This window comes from Zalophus californianus, chromosome 1 (assembly GCF_009762305.2).
Source record: "Zalophus californianus isolate mZalCal1 chromosome 1, mZalCal1.pri.v2, whole genome shotgun sequence".
In the NCBI taxonomy this organism is placed as follows: Eukaryota; Metazoa; Chordata; class Mammalia; order Carnivora; family Otariidae; genus Zalophus; species Zalophus californianus.
The window spans coordinates 31754837-31771983 of NC_045595.1; the positions used below are offsets into that span (position 1 = coordinate 31754837).

At 45.9% G+C, this 17147-nt stretch overlaps 1 protein-coding gene across 5 annotated transcripts in view; it reads right to left on the bottom strand.

Moving 5' to 3' along the window:
* The window catches only part of PRICKLE2 (prickle planar cell polarity protein 2), a 315074-nt gene that overhangs the window by 48781 nt on the left and 249146 nt on the right, over positions 1-17147 (bottom strand). For all 5 annotated transcript variants that reach the window (XM_027585020.2, XM_027585021.2, XM_027585022.2 and 2 more), the window contains 3 exons: positions 7657-7770; positions 4451-4588; positions 460-663 (listed from right to left, as the gene is read on the bottom strand). In XM_027585020.2, the coding sequence (XP_027440821.1) occupies positions 460-663; positions 4451-4588; positions 7657-7770 (456 nt within the window). The remainder of the gene's footprint in view (positions 1-459; positions 664-4450; positions 4589-7656; positions 7771-17147) is intronic.

Below are 17147 nucleotides of genomic sequence, written 5' to 3' on the forward strand. Positions count from 1 at the left end.
CCATCAGAACTTTTGTCAGTTACAGGGAAACGAAATAGTGCCACCAAATGTCTCTCTTCTCAAACCAACATGTCCCACTGAAGCTCAGGAATCCCAACTCTTTTAAGACTTAAGTGCCACAGCATTACTAATGATTACTCCCCGGGACCCAGGCTGAAATCGAAAACTGCACAATGCTTCTCTGAGAGTTCGGGACTGCCCTAGTGCCGGTGACTCTCAGCTACAGAAACTGCCTTCCGACCTGGATGCCCAGGAGATGGCGACCTGCTAGCAACCGGGGAGGGGTGGGGCTTCTCCTGCGAGGCGTAATGCAAGAAGGTGGAGCGGCCTCTGGTTTTCTTCTGTGCAGAAGAGCACAGGACAAAGTATGGCCTATGGCCAGACGGAGGGGCGATGGGCGGGGCCTCCCCCCCCCCCCCCCCCCCCCCGCCACGCTGGGGCAGGGCAGCATGCTCTGACCTCGTCACAGGCTGCGCAGCGCGGCTTCAGGCACTCGGCGTGGTGCCGGCCACAGTATATCTTCCCATCTTGGTAAAAGTAGATCAGATCCACCAGCAGCTCGTTGCAGACGGTGCAGATGAAGCACGGCGGGTGCCAGCAAACGCCGTGGCCCGCACGGGACGCAAACACGGCGATGTCCCCGCCGTTAATCTGGCCTCCGCACTGCGAGGCAAACAGACACGTCAGAACAAACATCAGCCAGTCTCTGTCTGTCGGGGGGAGGGGGGGGGGGGCCCTAGCCGAGCCGACCGGATAAAAGCCCACCACTCCCACCAAGGGTGGGTGGCTGTGCACTTGTTTTCAAGCTAGTCACTGTGCTACCTGCTTTACATACACAGCAGGGCGGGTTTTGCTTGCCTGCCCTCCCACTCTTCTTCCTTCCAAGGAAGACAAAGCTAAAGTCACTGAGGAAATCAGGACTCACAAGGTGGGAAAGACAGAAGAGCTCCTTTGGCAGAAGCTCTACAGGCAGGGGGCAAGCTGACCCGTGGTGAAGGTGTCCATATCTTCTAGAAGATCCCAACTCCATCCGGAGGCACAGCTGAGTGTAACACCACAAGGAGAAGGGGGTGGGAGGGGTGCATTAGGGGCGCTGTACCATGGGAGAGGGAGGGGCACCTGGGTGGCTCAGTCGGTTAAGCGTCTGCTTTTGGCTCAGGTCATGATCCCAGGGTCCTGGGATTGACTTCCACGTCCGGCAGAGAGCCTGCTTCTCCCTCTCCCTGTGCCTGCTACTCCCCCTGCTTGTGTTCCCTCTCTCTCTGTTAAATAAATAGGATAAAATCTTTAAAAAAAAAAAAAAGATAGGAGAGGGAGTGGGTTCATAAAAGTACTTTAATGATTTCTCCAAAGCCTTTCAGGCATGTTTTCAGTCTGCTTTCTCTAACATCTTTTTACCTAGTCTTGACTGAAAAGGTACCACTTCTAAGGCCACACCATGGAAAGGGCTTCTCTCCCCCTTTCCTATCTTCTCACTCATGTTCCAAAGTTCCTTTCCCAATGCAGAAAGGACAAGGCAGCATCTCTGATAACCTATGTTATGGCTGAGGCTGGGCCTCTGAGGGAGGAGTAAAGTGTGAGGGTGGTGGGTCCTGGGAAAGGCTCTCTGCTGACCATGGCATTGGCCATGAGGTTCACAGGCTGAGGATCTAGTTCCATGGCCCTAAGTGAGTGGCTGGCTCTGGGGACAATGTCTAAAGAGTAGAAAAGATACCTCTAAACCTTTCCCACACCATGGCCATCATACGGGATTAAACGTTTCACAGGAAATGAAATAAAGGTCTCATGGAACAGTCTCTGGGAGCTCATTAAGGTAGTGACCAGACAAAAGAAAAATACTGTTGCAGAAAGTAGTATCTTTGCCTTTTGTAACATGAGTAGACCTGGGATAGACACAGTGATAAACAGATAAACGGAAGCACATTAAAAATTTCAAGGGTTTACTTGAGCAAATACAGATTTAAATTGGGCAGCACCCAACAGAAGGTGGTTAGGAGGGCTCCACCTACCTGGAGCCAGGAGGGAGGTGCTTATAGAGAAGACAGGGATGCAAAGCAAGGAAATTAATTGACTGGCTGTAGCTTAAGTGGTTGCCTTAATTTGAGAAAGCCTAGCTGCCTATTGGCAATTGGCTGGTCTTAAGTGTCATTTTCTCAATACTAAGACACTGCCCTTGGCTTAGGTTTTGGTTTGCTCACATAGGTTATAAAGCTGTCAGAGACATCTCAGTGTAATGGCCTCCTTGTTCAATTGCTTTAACAGTACGGAATCCTAGGCAATCCTCACCTTAATTCCATGATGTATGTAGGCATTTGTCACCTCCATTTTGCAGATGACAAAATGGAGGAAAAGTAACATGGTCAAAGTCATCTGGCAGAAACATGAGTCAAACTTCTCTGCCTCCGTGCTTCTGTCACTATTCTACACAACTTTTGACACCCGCTCATGAAATGTCCAACCTTCCTTTTTCCTTAAAAGAGTGCAGGTGGGCTGGTTCCAGGAGACGGATCTCAGGGGGACAGAATTCCTGACGCGAGGACACCAAATCTCACATCTTTTCTTTTTATTTTTTAAACTGTTGTTAGCATTTTTCAAAGTATTTATTTACTTATTTTAGAGAGAGAGAGGGGTGGTGGAGTAGGGACAGATGCAAAGGGAGAGAGAAACTCAAGCAGGTTCCGCACTGAGCAGGGAGCCCAATGCAGGGCTCGATCTCCCTACCCTGATATCACGTCTGAGCTGAAACCAAGAAGTGGACACTTAACCGACTGAGCCACCCAGATGCCGTTTTTTTTAAAGGATTTATTTATTTATTTTGAGAGAGATAGAGAGTGTGGGCGGATGAGGGACAGAGGCAGAGGGAGAGACAATCCTCAAGCAGAATCCCACTGAGTGTAGAGCCTGATGCAGGGCTCAGTCCCAAGACCCCGAGATCCTGACCTGGGCTGAAATCAAGAATCAGTTGCCCAACCAACTGTGACACCCAGGTGCCCCCCTCCTTTTTTCTTTTCCTGAATCTCACATCTTAACCATTGACCACCTGCATCTCAAGAGTGAGTATCAAGGGTGAAGATTCCACTGCCCAATCTCTGGTCCTGTGGTTCCCCTATGAAGTAGCATCTCCATTCCACCCACCTGAACCTTCTCACCCCATGCCTTTGAAATCTCAAAAAAGGGCCACCAAATGGCACCCACTCCCCTCAGGTAGTATCTCGATTTCTCCTCACTGAGCCAGTTCATGCATCTTCAGCACCTGAATGGTTTCCTCAAGAGCTTAAGGAACTGGAGGAGGCTTTTCAAAGAGCAGCACAGCCAAGAGCAGTGCCAAAAATGATGATCAGCACCAGAAGGCTCTGTGGCTAAGAGGAGGGGCAGGGAGAACCCAGGCAGCCTGCATTTCCACCTTTCTTTCTTTAAAACCCTCTGCCACTGTGCCCTGAGCACTCTGCAGGAGAGTAGGAGGAAAAACAACCCCCAGACCCAACTCAGTGAGGCCCTGGGGAGAATGCAGGGTTGGGGGGGGGGCGCATGAATTTCACTAAAGAACCCTCAAACCCAAGGAGAAGACCCTTTACCACCCCTTTAAATGGTCCTGGGATGATCCCATGGTCCAGGCAAATTCCATTTTCTAAAGGACTCATTTTAAAACATAAATCCATCATGTCATTCCTGTGCTTAAATCCTTCAAATGGCTCCCCATCTCCTTCCAATGGCTTACACAACTGGCCCTCTATGAACTTGGACTTCACCTGCTACCTCTCTCCCTTCACTCCCTCTGCCGTGCGACAATGGCCAACATGCTGTTCCTTGAACACAACAGAAATGCTTCTGTCTCCAGCCTTTGAGCTGCCTGTTCCCTCCACCCTCTGCCATCTGCAGGACACACTCCCTCAGCTCCTGCAAGACTTTGCTCAGAGGCCACCTTCTTCTTTTTTAAAGATTTTCATTTATTTGTTTGAGAGAGAGAGCAAGTGAGAGAGAGCATGAGTTGGGGAGGGGCAGAGGGAGAGGGAGAAGCAGACTCCCTGCTGAGCAGGGACCACACCCCCAACTCCACCCCCTCCACCCTCCCGACACAGGGCTCGATCCCAGGACCCTGAGATCATGACCTGAGCTGAAGGCAGACGCTTAACCGACTGAGCCACCCAGTCATCCCCAGAGGCCACTATCTAAGTGGTGCCTTGCCCGGCTACTTTCCTGAAAATTGCAAGCTCCCCACACCTGCTGTATTTTTTCTTCTTTATTTTATTGTTTGACTTTTTCCCCTAGAATGGACCTCCTTACAAGGGCAAAATCAAAAGCTTTCACATCTTTTGTTCACCGCTGTATCGCCAAGAGCTAGAACTGTGCCTAGCGCATGGTAGGCACTCTATGAAACGGCTGTTGCAGGAATGAATGCATGACAGGATACCAGCACAATTCCTCCCCACTCCCTGGAATCCATGCTCACCTGTTCACAAATAGCTCCTGTCATCGTGACTGGGAAGGGCCTGACATTCCCTCGACCCAAGTTTTCACGTTTCCTCTGGTTGCTGAAGAGCTTCAGCTCCCTCTTCTCCTCCTCATCCAGGGAGTTGCAATATCGAACCTGGACAGACACAGAGAATGTCATCGAGGCCGTTGCCCTCGCTCCGTGGGATTTCTGAAGCCCATGTCCCAGAGTTTTCTCGATAAATGTGCTCCCACTCAGCTTTACAGCGCTGGCCTGCGCTGGCCCACCAGCGGGCTTGGGGCTGGTGGACGTGTCTCTACCTCAGATAAAAGAGCTCTCTAAAGGCGCCGAAGTCATGAGCAGAGCCCAAGTCATGAGCAGGCTCAAGGTTCTGTAACAGTCCCTCAGCCTTACTATCTGCTCCACTGCCCCACGAAGATCCACATCATGTCGGGGAGCTCTGGCGCTAGTCAAGATCTGGGACTTTTTCCTACTTTAAAAATGATGTGGATCTTCAAATGGATTGTGGGGTCCTGATAGGTTCACCTCCTTCTGTCCATGTGAGTGATCCTTGACACCAAAGGATGGCTCCAGGCCAGCGAGCCAGAACAGTGGTCAGAGGGCTCCCAGCTTCTGTTCTCCTGCCACATTTTGGGAAAACGGGGAGCCAAAGGCTTGAGGTGAAGGAGTTGGTCCAGAGATACGTGCCCTGCTTCACGGAAGTCCCTGCATGTTTATCTGTGTGCAGGAAGGAAAGGGTGGCCCACTGGGCTTTGGCTAATCCATCCACTTGCGTTAAGATATTTGCCTTCTTGATAAACACAGAAACTCATGGCCTTAAGGGACAGACACTATGGACACTCAAATCCAGCATTTCCGGGTCTTTCCTATTAACACATACCGCGGGAATTCTGCCATAGTCTCCAACTATTATTAATACTGTTTTTAAAATGGTATCACTTTTTAAAACTTGAATATTTATTTAAAAAGAAAGTATATTATGATTATAAATTAGAAGTCAGCACCACCTACAAAAACCAGAAGGTGACCGTAAAACAAAACAATGTGAGAATGAAATCAGGTTGTTAGATTCTAGCTACTTCTGCTCAGGGGAGATCCTGAAATGGAGATTCTTTTTTTTTTTTTTTTTTTTTTAAGATTTTATTTATTTATTTGAGAGACAGAATGAGAGAGAGAGCACATGAGAAGGGGGAGGGTCAGAGGGGGAAGGTCAGAGGGAGAAGCAGGCTTGGGAGCCCGATGCAGGACTCGATCCAGGGACTCCAGGATCATGACCCGAGCTGAAGGCAGTCGCTTAACCAACTGAGCCACCCGGGTGTCCCTGAAACGGAGATTCTTAACACGATTACTTAAAAAGTGGAGACTGGTATGAGTTGGAGAGGTGTGAGAAAACTGCTAGCCCAAACTGAAATCCCACCCCCCCGCCTCCTGGGGCTGATTCAACCACTCCATCCGGAGGAATGAAGCACAATTTAAAAGGGAGTGATTCTCTTATTATGTGGCTCACTTTCATTTACTGCCACGCCTCTGCACCACCCAAAGTCCTGTGTCTGTCAGGCTTTGGGAAACATGGACCTCATTCCATGTCCTGTCTTTCTTTGCAGTAACGGCGGAAAGGTTAGGCAAAATGCTCAGATGGTTTGTTATATGACACTTAGTGGGAAATCTTTGGAGCAGAACTGTTGCATCCTAACTGGAAAACCAGCTGCTTCATCTGAGCAAAAGAGGGAAAGATCAGTTACTGACTTTAGAACCACTCTTTGTCCTCTAAAGGACCATGTTCAAGTGGGTGAAATCTGCCCACTGGGTCACTTGGAAGGAATTCTCTCCAACAGGAAGAAGGAATTTGAATGGTCTCTTTTCAAAAAACTACAGTTAACTGTAAACAGAATAAATCATTAAAAGCAGAGAACAGATCACCTTGCTCTATCAAGTAAAAAAGTGTTAAAAGAAAGCCGTCCTGTGGAAGTCCCCGTAAGCACCACCGCTGTGACCTGACTGGCCCAGAATGTATGGTTACACCACTGACATTTTATGGATGTGCTTTTAAAGAAAGGCACTCCCCTCCTGCTTGTAAAAACCCGCATTTTCACGTCCAAATTAGTTAACTGGGCATGGGGTTACAGTGCTCGTTCTCGCGTTTAAAGGAGAAAACATTGTTAGTATTTGTTTTATGAAGTCGGAAATGGGTGACAGGAAATCATGGCTCTCTTTCTAGGGACTTGCTTCAGTTTTTAAGCTTTTGCTTCACTTACGCAAATTTATTTTTGAGGCTGTTGAATTATCCCTTTTGATCTGAATATGGGAAGATAAAGAGTAAAACAGCACCTACTCAATTTCCCCAGAGATCTGGTTTGTGGGTGAGAGCAGTCGGTAGAGAGCTAGGGTCCAGCTTTTTAGAGGGCTTATTTCTCCCTTCAATTTAAAATTGTTTAAAATGCAATCAGTTAGGTGGACAATTCAATTCTAGAGGATAGCTATTTTTAAAAAACCAGATACTTAAAAATTAATTTCTAGTTTACAAACCTAAGCCCTTCAAGCAGGGTGATCTTTTATAAATGTATTCATGGATTGCCCTTTATGAGCAATTTGACTTCAAAGTTAAGAAACGCCTAATTACTGTGTCTTCTATTGAGGTTCAGGAAAAGAAGGATAGCCTGCAAGCCATCCTAACACATGTTCAAATGGGGACCCTGCCAAGTTGGCCTTTCAAGGACAAAAACACAGACGTTCAGAGCTGCAAATCTGGATATGTGACTTCTATTGCAGCATAATGTGGAAAACTTGCACGCTTCTTTGACATGAAAATGCCAGAGAATCACATTTTTTGCAGGGCTTGACCTTGAACTGGCCCGGGGAATGGCAATCAGCTAAGGGACTCAGGCAACCAGCATATTCTTCTTCAACTAGGAAAACCTGGGCTTGAGCTTTTAACTTTTAGGGCTCCCTGGACACCCCAAAACGGCTAGTAGCGCCAGGCACAGAGGTGAATCCGGTCCATAATGAGATCTGCTTCTCGGTAACACTCCAGAAAGTGTCGGGCCGTTTCTTTTGGCTCTAATTAAGGAAGTTAAATCCTAAAATGAAGGGCCAGAGTTTTTCTTCGGAGACCTCACTGATCACAGCATTCTGATTATGAAGAGGGTAACAATTCACAGAAGCTTCTAAGACAAGTCTTCATAAGGCCCCCGCGAGCCCCTTACCTCATTGTCATGTGGCGGCAGCTGGTGTAGTAGCTGCTTGATTCGAAGTTTCTCTCCAGGACTGTTGACGTAAGGAACCTTCTCTTCTGGGAGACAGCTGTAGTACTGGTGAACCTGCAGGATGAAAGCACATGGGTCACTTGGCCATTCCCACTCCCCGGGAAGAGGATCCCAGCACACATTTGACTTCCTGTCCTTTCTACCCTTTGCAACTCAACAGCATCTGCGGTTCTCACTGCAAGCAGACAAATTCATCCTTGAAGAAAGAGTGGAGCGAGTCACCCGTATCTTGGGGCTTTCCCTCTCTTGAAAGGGAAAAATAAAGCCAGCAAACTTTCCCAGAAAAAGAGAATTCAGCAAATAGGTGGGGGAACCCAGAGGGTAGAGCTTCGTCGGCAGGCTCCCCCTCCAAGAGAGAGAGAGACAGAGAGACAGAGAGACAGAGAGACAGAGAGACAGAGCAACTTTACCATTTTCTCTGTGAGTCTCCGGCATGCACCGTGCCTCCCTAGTCAAAGGGATGTGTCAGTGCCTGCCTCACCCTGGAGTCAGGGCCAGGCTCTGGCACTCGCTGAGCTGCCGGGTCCCTCAGCCTCCACCTACATTAAAAGCCCTCTAGGTTTGGAGCGCTTTATAAGGGCAGGTAGCAGTTCCCATTTGTCCGAAAAGAGAGTCACTACATCTAGGATACTGAGTATGTAATTAAAAAAATCGTCATTGACAGGAGTAGTTTTGCATATCCCAGAATGCTCCTGTTTATGGCTGTTAGGACATATTCTTGCACTTTCTGGGGCTCACTCAACTCTAACAAAGACTTGGGAAGGCATCTAATTTTGCCTGAGAAACGAAAACAGACATTCCACTATCCAGCTGTATGCAAAACTAGGGTCAGGAAAAACTGGCCAAAACAGAAGGTATGCTATTATACAGGAGAGGGGGGAAAAAAAATCCCACAAGCTCAGATGACATCATGGAAAATTCTTTTCAACTATCTCTTACCATCATGACCAGCTCTTGCGAAACAAGGCATTCATTCAACAAGACACAGAAGACAGAAGACTTGAGGCTCTAAATTCATTATATTTGTTCCACTCCACAAACTTGGTCTAATTCCCTTGAGTTTAGGGAGCCCTGGACATGAATACATGTTTTGGGAAGGCTGGGGCAAAGAGCTACAAAAGCTCTGTTTACTTTGATCTCCAGAAACGAAATCATAACTTTTTTAAAAGGTGGGGGGAAGGAAAGGCTTTGCAATGACAAGGCCTTAAAAAAAAAATGCGAAAGCCACCTTTATTTTCGTAACACATGATTGTAACCATTCACCATCGTGTGCGTATTACTGTCTTAAGCAGAGCCCAAAAGCAACCATAAACAGACTGCTCAGACTAGCTGGCTTTCTCAAGACAGGGGTTTCCCTGCAACCCCTCCCTAGAGGCACCTGGCAGGGAGCCACGTCTTGGGATGCGAAGGAAGGGTTCTGGGTTTTGAAAGCAGCCCACAGGTTACCAGCCCTTTCTCTGAGAAGAAATGAAAGCCAGATCATGAGTTAGTTTGGGATGAGGAGCTGGCCATGGGCTCATCAGAGACCGGCACCCCACTTTATGCTCAGAGGAATCCGTGCATCATACACTGTAGCAGGTAAGTGCAGGCAGAAAGCAGAGGCCTGTGTCTTGGGGAATGGGCCTCACCCCCAAGTTGACAGACTGCTTCTAGCAAAGCCTTGCTGCAGCATCCCCCTTTGTCATTCCCACGCTAGTGACAGAACCTTAGGGACAGATGCTAATAGGAAAGGAAATCACTGGAGACACTTGACAGGGGAGTCCAATTTGAGTGCAATGGCTGTCTCCTGAATTGCCCTCAGGACTCACACACCCCTCTTTGCCACCCAGGGCATGGGCTTCCCTGAGAGCCCCTGTGACTTGGCACCCTGAGCCCAGCCTTCGCTGACACTGGCCAAGGCTGAGCCTGGCTGGAATCTTCCCTGCCTCTTTTGCAGCTTGGACCAGCTGTTCCTGAACCCCCATTCGCGGCTCTGTCACTTCCCATCTCTGTGTTCCTGAGTGAGTTCCAGAACCTCTCAGAATCCTCATCACAGGACTGTGGCAATCAAACGAGAGTGAAGGCGAAGCACTTGGCCCTCAATAACAATCAGTAGCACGAATACATAGCGGTGAGTCTATTATCCGGCCCGCAGGCTCCCAAGGGAACAATCCAGATTTTTCCTGGCCTCTCTTCCATTTTGAGAGGCAGAGCCACACTATCAGCTTGCAAAGTGAGACCAAACCTGGAGGCCCCCAACGACCTTAGTCTAAGAAAGAAGGCGGCGGGGGCAGGAGGGGGGAATGTTATTTAAGCTAGTTTGATTTCAGAGGGGAAAAAAAAGCAGATTCTCACAAAGATGTGGTGTTCTCTCGAGAAACCCAACAGAATCGTAGGGTCTCAGAAGGAAACGGCACCAGCTACTGGAAGGTGACTGGTAAGGGATTCTCATCTCTCTAGTTCCAGGGTCCTCTTATCTCTGCCCTAGTCTTCTTCCTCAGCAGATCTGTCCCTTAGCTTCTCAAAGTTTAAGGTTTCCCACAGCTCCTGAACTTACACAACCTCCTTTCATGGCCATTCTAGACTGACTCACTTGGCTCCGTTCCCAAGTCGCCAGAGAAGGACCCTGCCTACCCCATCTTGGGCAAGGTCCACACCTGCAGACTGGATCAGAGAAGTTCCATCCTGTTTTGAGACGTCAGGGCTCGGCAAAGTAGAGATGGCCATGACTGGAGACCTCCAGCGACCAGGAGCTTAATAAGTACCCTGGCAAGCTGAGTTCCATCTTAAAGACTTGGAATTCTTCTGGCTACTCTTTAAGAACATAGCTCTATCTTTCCTGGCTGGGCATCTTGTGTTGCCTTTTATAATTCAAGCCTACTGATCACAGCCGCAGAAAATACGTCCTTTCTACCAGCATCCAATAATTCCTTGAATACAGAATGTACTAAAAATAATTCCTCTCAGAAGGCAGTCAACAGTTTGGTGAATGACTTAAAAATTTACCTAGTGAAATACACCATTCTGAAACCAAATCAGCTAATATTAACTAACAACCTCCCAAACCGTCCCCATGTCACATGGTAGGTGATCCAGCTTGCTCGGAGGACACGGAATGAGTTGGTCCTTCACCACTTCCCTTGGTCCTTCCACCACTTGGCTTCTGTGTCTCCTCCTGGTGTTCAAGAGCTTGGGAACTCCAAGCTCTTCCTTAAGCAAAGAGGTGGGAAGGATGGAGAAGCTACCCTCTCGAGTTCCCAATCTGGGTCTGGCTCGACAGAATTGCTGCATGTTGTTTCCTTTGGCATCCTCCAAAATAAAACTACTGTGTAGCCCAAAACAAACACTGAGCAAACCAACGGTAAGGGGAAAGTATTTAGTGTACTTTCTGGCACTATGGAAATTAAATTTGGCACCACGCCTGAAAACCCTGCAGATCGCTCATTTTCATCCAACCATGCTTCTCTCGTTAATTTTCACAAGCAAATAATCATATCCAATAGAATTTTGTCAATGATGACCATGACCAAGCAATACCTGCTATGGTGATCACTTATTCCTCCTGTGTATACTGAGTATCATTCTCCAAAAGGACTATGGAATGTGCTAGAAACTTGGTTCCATTTACTCATTACTCAGGTAGAGGTGCCCTGCGATACTGCACCCTGGGTTGAGCTGTACGAGGTACACTTCCCCCAAACAAAAGCATTTTGCACACAATCAACTGGCTCAGGAAAATGAGATAGCTGAAGGCCTTTATTTATGGTGTCACTCCCCACAGCGAGGTTTGGCAAGAGCTTCAGTCTGTGTCAGAGGGATTGTTAAGAGCTTTAGTCAGTGTGCAAATAAAATCTACAAAGCAAGGTCTCGCCCAGTTGGAAAGACTGGGTTTGTCAGAAGGAACTGCACATTTGACAGCATATCTGCCTGGACAGAGATGGGAAGGAGGGAGTCAAGTGACTCCCTGTTGGAGAGAAAAGTGTGCTAATTTAAAAAAAAAAAGTGCAAAGTGCTTCATTTAGAGCGGTGGTTCTCAAATTTTAGCTTGCATCAGAACCACATGGACGGCTTCTTAAAACACCTTTCTGATTCCACAGCCCTGGGGTGGGGCCCGATGATTCACGTTTGTACTGCCTTCTCATGTGATGCCCCTGCTGGTGGTCCAGGGAGCACATTTTGAGAGCCTTAGAGTCATCCAGCTGTTTTCCCTCAACAGCCGATGCCTTGGGGGTGCCAGGTAAATGATGCTATTCCTACGTTCTCCCGGAGATCCAGGAGGCCCAGAGGAGGGGAGGGAACTTGTTGAATCTCACTTAATTTTGCAGGTATCTCTTGCCACACCTACATACATGCTTAAGAAGGGGGATTCCATCAGCTCTGGTAAGGATAAGCCATTCTAAGGGCAAAGTGCTCCTATTATTGGGTGGGACATTTTCCATATCAAAAGCATCCTGTGTTCTTAAGAGTGCGAACCCAACAAAGAAGTCAGACTTTCTTGGCTGATCTCAGATTCAATTGTCCTTCACCCTCTAAATGAAGGAAGGAATCAATGAATATATTTATTTACGGAGTGGCTCTTATGGCAGAGGTGTTTTTATATATGGTATCTCGTAAACCCTCCCCATGCCCTGGAGGCTGGCAGATTGTACTCATTAGACTGAGCATCACACAGCTAAAAAGGGGGAGAGCCATTTTTGGACTTGGCTCCTTTACCCTCCCCTTTGTTTTTCGTGGATTCTTGGCCTTCTTTATCAAGAAAAAGAGAGACTGGCAGATGGATGGGAAAAAACTAAAAAACTAGATATAGTAGATTCCCAATATGTATGACTGACCACATACATGATGAACACGTTTTCCTTTGGCGTGCTCCATAAAATGACCCAAATGAACTGGCAGTATGTGAAATATGAGGTACTCCAAATGAAACGGTATTTCCACAACTCCATGGAATGATGGTATAAGGGAGTTGTGGCAGACATGGCTACCTACTTACATCCATTTTCCTTTTCTCCCTTAGTAAGAATACCAAAATCTTACTTGAAGCATCAATATGCCCACCTTAGAATAATATTTTTACATCTCCTTAGTAGCTATGAGTAGCCATGCAATTAAATTCTGGCCAATGACATATAGCATGTGACTGCTGGGAGGCTGAGCAGTTGGCAAAGGCCTTTTTTTTTTTCCCCATTCCCCCTTCTTACTGTTTCCTGTATGGAATGTAAAAAACAATAGCTGGAGCTCCAGCAGCCATCCTGTACCATGAAGTTCTTTATTGTACCATGGAACACCAAACCAGCTCTGGGTTGCCTATCTCCAAACTTCTTTTACCAATGAGAGAAAGAAATGATTTTTTTTTTTATTTACAGTTTTGGGTACTAGGAACTGAATGCCATTCCTAAATGATACAGCAGTGGTTCTCAAATGTTAGCACACTGCAGAATCATTTGAGGTCTTCATTAAACATTATCCCCATTTTCATTCTTCTGGGTCTGAAAAAAAAAAAAAAAGCCCAGAATTCTATATTCTTAATAAACACCTCATACCACACGAGGAGAAACACTGGTTTAAGAAGGCAAACATGACTCCACAAGGTGAAGGTAAAAACTCCTGAAGTATAATCTCTGATGTGACACATTTGAAACGCTTTATAAAAGCCCATCTTAACCCAGAGACTAACTAGAAGATTAGACCTTTATTTCACACTCTCCCTCTCCTGCAGTTTGAGAAGCTTGGAATCTCAGTTAATCTACCTCAATTCAGGAAGGCATTATCTAGTGAGGTCTCAGAAGGCCAGTGCTACAGAGAAGGGAAAGATGCTGCCTGAATTTGTGGCACGTGGTGGTTTTTATGAAAAGTGCACACTAGTTCTGAAATGGAGACCTGGAGAACAATCGGGAAGCATTACAGTCATAAGCAAGTGGAGATGGGCTGATTTTAAGGGCCCATTTGTTCACTGTGCCCCCACTTGCCAGAATTTCATTACCCAAGCAAGAGGAGAAGAGTGGTATTAAGTGGCATCTAAGAGGTAAAACTGTACCAAGTTTGGCTCCTTTCCTTTTCTCCTGAAGACCCACATTATAATTTTAATTGGTTTACTCAGGAAGTAATGTAGGAAATAACAGTCCAATACCTAATGCCTAAATAATGCCTCCATGGTGCTTTAACTCCCATAGGGTTAGGATCAAAAATCAGAAATAAAAGCTCATATGCAGTGTTTTCAAAGAAGAATATTTCAAAGGCTCCTTCCTTCCTTCCTTGCTTCCTTCCTTCTTTCCTTCCTTCTCTCTCTCTCTCTCTCTCTTTCTTTCTGGGACCCAATGTCTGATTCAACATTAAACCATGTCAGACATAGGTTCAAAACATACCCAGACTCCAGTCACCCTCCCCCACCCCTATAGGACTGTCCAGCCAGGACTAAGTGCTCATGGGAATTATTGCCACAGCTGCTTCTGGACCCTGGCTTTCACCTTTGTTCCCTGCAGCTGATTCTCTATTCAGCAAAAAGAACTACCCTATTTGAATATTAACCAGGTCATGTCACTGCTCTTCTCAAAGCCTTTCATGGCTTCCCATTCCCCTCTGATTCAAAGCCAAAGTCTTCACTATATGATCAAGATCATGCCTCCTTAACACTTGCCGGATCATACCGCTTACTATATTCCTGTGGCTCAGTTATGCTCCCAATGGCCTCCTTGCTATTCCTCCCACCTCAGGGCCTCTGTACTAGCCATTCTCTTGCCAGGCACATTCTTTTCCCCCGATATTTATGTGACTGCCCACCCTCACTTCCTCCAGTCTTTGCTCAAAGGTCATCTCATCAGAGAAGTCTTCTTCCTCAGAGACAACTACCCTAATAGATCCTTATCAGTGAGGACTACCCTAATAAATCAGCACCTTCATCACCTCTTACTCTTGAGATCAGTGCTTCTCAAATGGGGCTAATGTTGACCCCCAGGGGTTATTTAGGAATGTCTGGAGACATTTATGGTTGTCACAACTGGGGTGAGTGTGTGTGTATGTACAAACATGCATGTTATTTGCATATAGTGGGTTGAGGGCAGGGATGCTGCGAAATCTCCTACCAGGCAGAAAATAGCTTCCATAGTAAAGAATAACCTGGCTCAAAATGTCAATAGCATTGAAACTGGTAAACACTTACCCTGCTTTTCTGCAAAGAACTTACCACTTGCTGATGCATAATCTACTCATTCACTGTCTCTCTCTTCCCTCTAGAATGTGAATACCTGGGATTTGGTTGACTATCTACTCCCAGATGAGTGTCATATACTTAGCAGGTGCTCAACACATGTTTGCTGAGTGAATGCATGCTGTGTTCAAATCTCACCTTTCTGCCTCTCTGGTTTATGGAAAGATTTGGACAGATACACGGGGCAAGAGAATAGAGGTGAGATTTCCAGAGGAACCAGAGTAAAACTCACAGAGCTTCCCTTTCATCTCATCAAAGCACCTGCTTTGTCACTGAAGATTCCTGATGTGGGGGGATGGAGGAGCAGCTAGAAAGATGAATGGAGTAACTGACGAGGGACGATTTCTTTAAGAGGAAGGGGCAAAAACAACGCCCATTTGTATTTGAAGCTATAGAATTTCTTCCAAGTTGAGTCAACTTTGTTCAAACTACAGAAAATAATCACATTATGTCCTAAGTAGTTCCTGTAATCGCAAATCATGTGTTCTTATATGCCTCCTAGTTCCACATACTCACTCCTTCCAAACCTTTAAGTTTTTTAAATTTTTTATTGAGCATATTAGAATATTAAACTTCAATGTTTAGTTAGAAAATACTTTCCATTTAGTTTGGAGCATTACCTGGCAGTTATTGTATCCTGTCTTGAAGAAGAGGTCCCAGAAATGAAGGAAGTTGGAGTTTCAACATTTCCCCTTCAAACTACAATTACATAAAGACTCCCCTACCCCAATTTTACCAAAACACTCTTTGCAGAATGTCTACAATTTGCATACATGCCCTGCTAAAAATTCCTCAACAGTTGCTTACTTTTTTTTTTGGTAACAGTTTCAATATTGCCTTTAGACAAAATATACACATACATATGTATGGAAAAAGCAGGATGGTAGTTTCCTATAGTGGTTAAGTGTTTGGACTCTGGAATCATATTGTTTGGGTCTGAATACCGGATTGAACACTTTCCATCTGTACATAGTTGGGCAAGTTACTCTGAATTTCTTATAAAGTCAATATCTTCATCTGTAAAATGGGGACAATAACATTCACCTTAAAGTACTGCCATGAGGATCAAATGGTATAATGCCACTAGTACAGAGGCAGGCATGCAGCGAAGGCTCTGGTTTTTAGCTTTGAAGCCATTGAATGCATAAGTCATAAATGTCTATGTCATGGACTGGATTGTGCCCACCTGTTCACATGCTGAAGCCCTAAACCCCAAAGTGATTGTATTTGGAGACAAAGCCTTTAAAGAGAGGATTACATTTAAATGAGGTCAGAAGGGTGGGGCTGTAATCAGAAAGAACTGACGTCCTTATAAGAAGAGGAGACACCTGGAGCATGCATGCACAGAGAAAGAGCCATGTGAAGACATACCCAGAGGGCAGTTGTCTGCAGGCAGGTCTTACCAGAAACCAACCCTGCCGGGACCTAGATCTTGGACTTCTTGCCTCCAGGACTGTGAAGGAATAAAATCTGCTGTTGACGCCACCCAGTCTGTGGTGTTCTATTATGGCAGCCTGAGCAGACCGGACAGGGCCGTCTCCTATATGCATGGAACAGTTCAAGTGCTTGTGGGGAAAGGACACGCATACAAATAAGAAATGATCTCCGGATGAAGGAGGTTATATTTCAGTACAGTATATAAGACAAGTACTCAAGTGACCATAATGCAAAGTTAAAATAATGCAAGAGCCATCCGAGGCAGACAAAAACACAAGTTTCAAAGAACAATAAATCAAATTCCTAAATTTGTACATTTGCCCATTTCCATGGTGGAAACAATCCCGCTGTGGATGATTTCTAGCTACTCATGTGACGTCATTGGATATGGGACTGGGAAGAGATGCAGAGTAGCATCCATTATATGGTATTGCCACCACATGGATATAACAGAAGAAATAAACCCAAGCGTACAGATAACAGTGAAACATAGGAAAGTAATTATGAAAGGATGAGTTCTGAGTACCTATCACCTTTGTTTTTAAGTTAAGTTTATATAATTAAGCTTTAAAAATGGCTGAATGAGCACTGGGTGTTATATGCAACTAATGAATCATTGAACATTATATCAAAAACTAATGATGTACTATATGTTGGCTAACTGAATTAAAAAAAAAAGAAAGTTGCATTCTCAAAAAAAAAAAAAAAAGGCTGACTTTAACAACTGGCTTACAGAATTCCTGAAAACTTACCAACGGGATCTTGTGAGGTCAGCCAATTCCAGCACACCACTGTCAGAAACTTATAT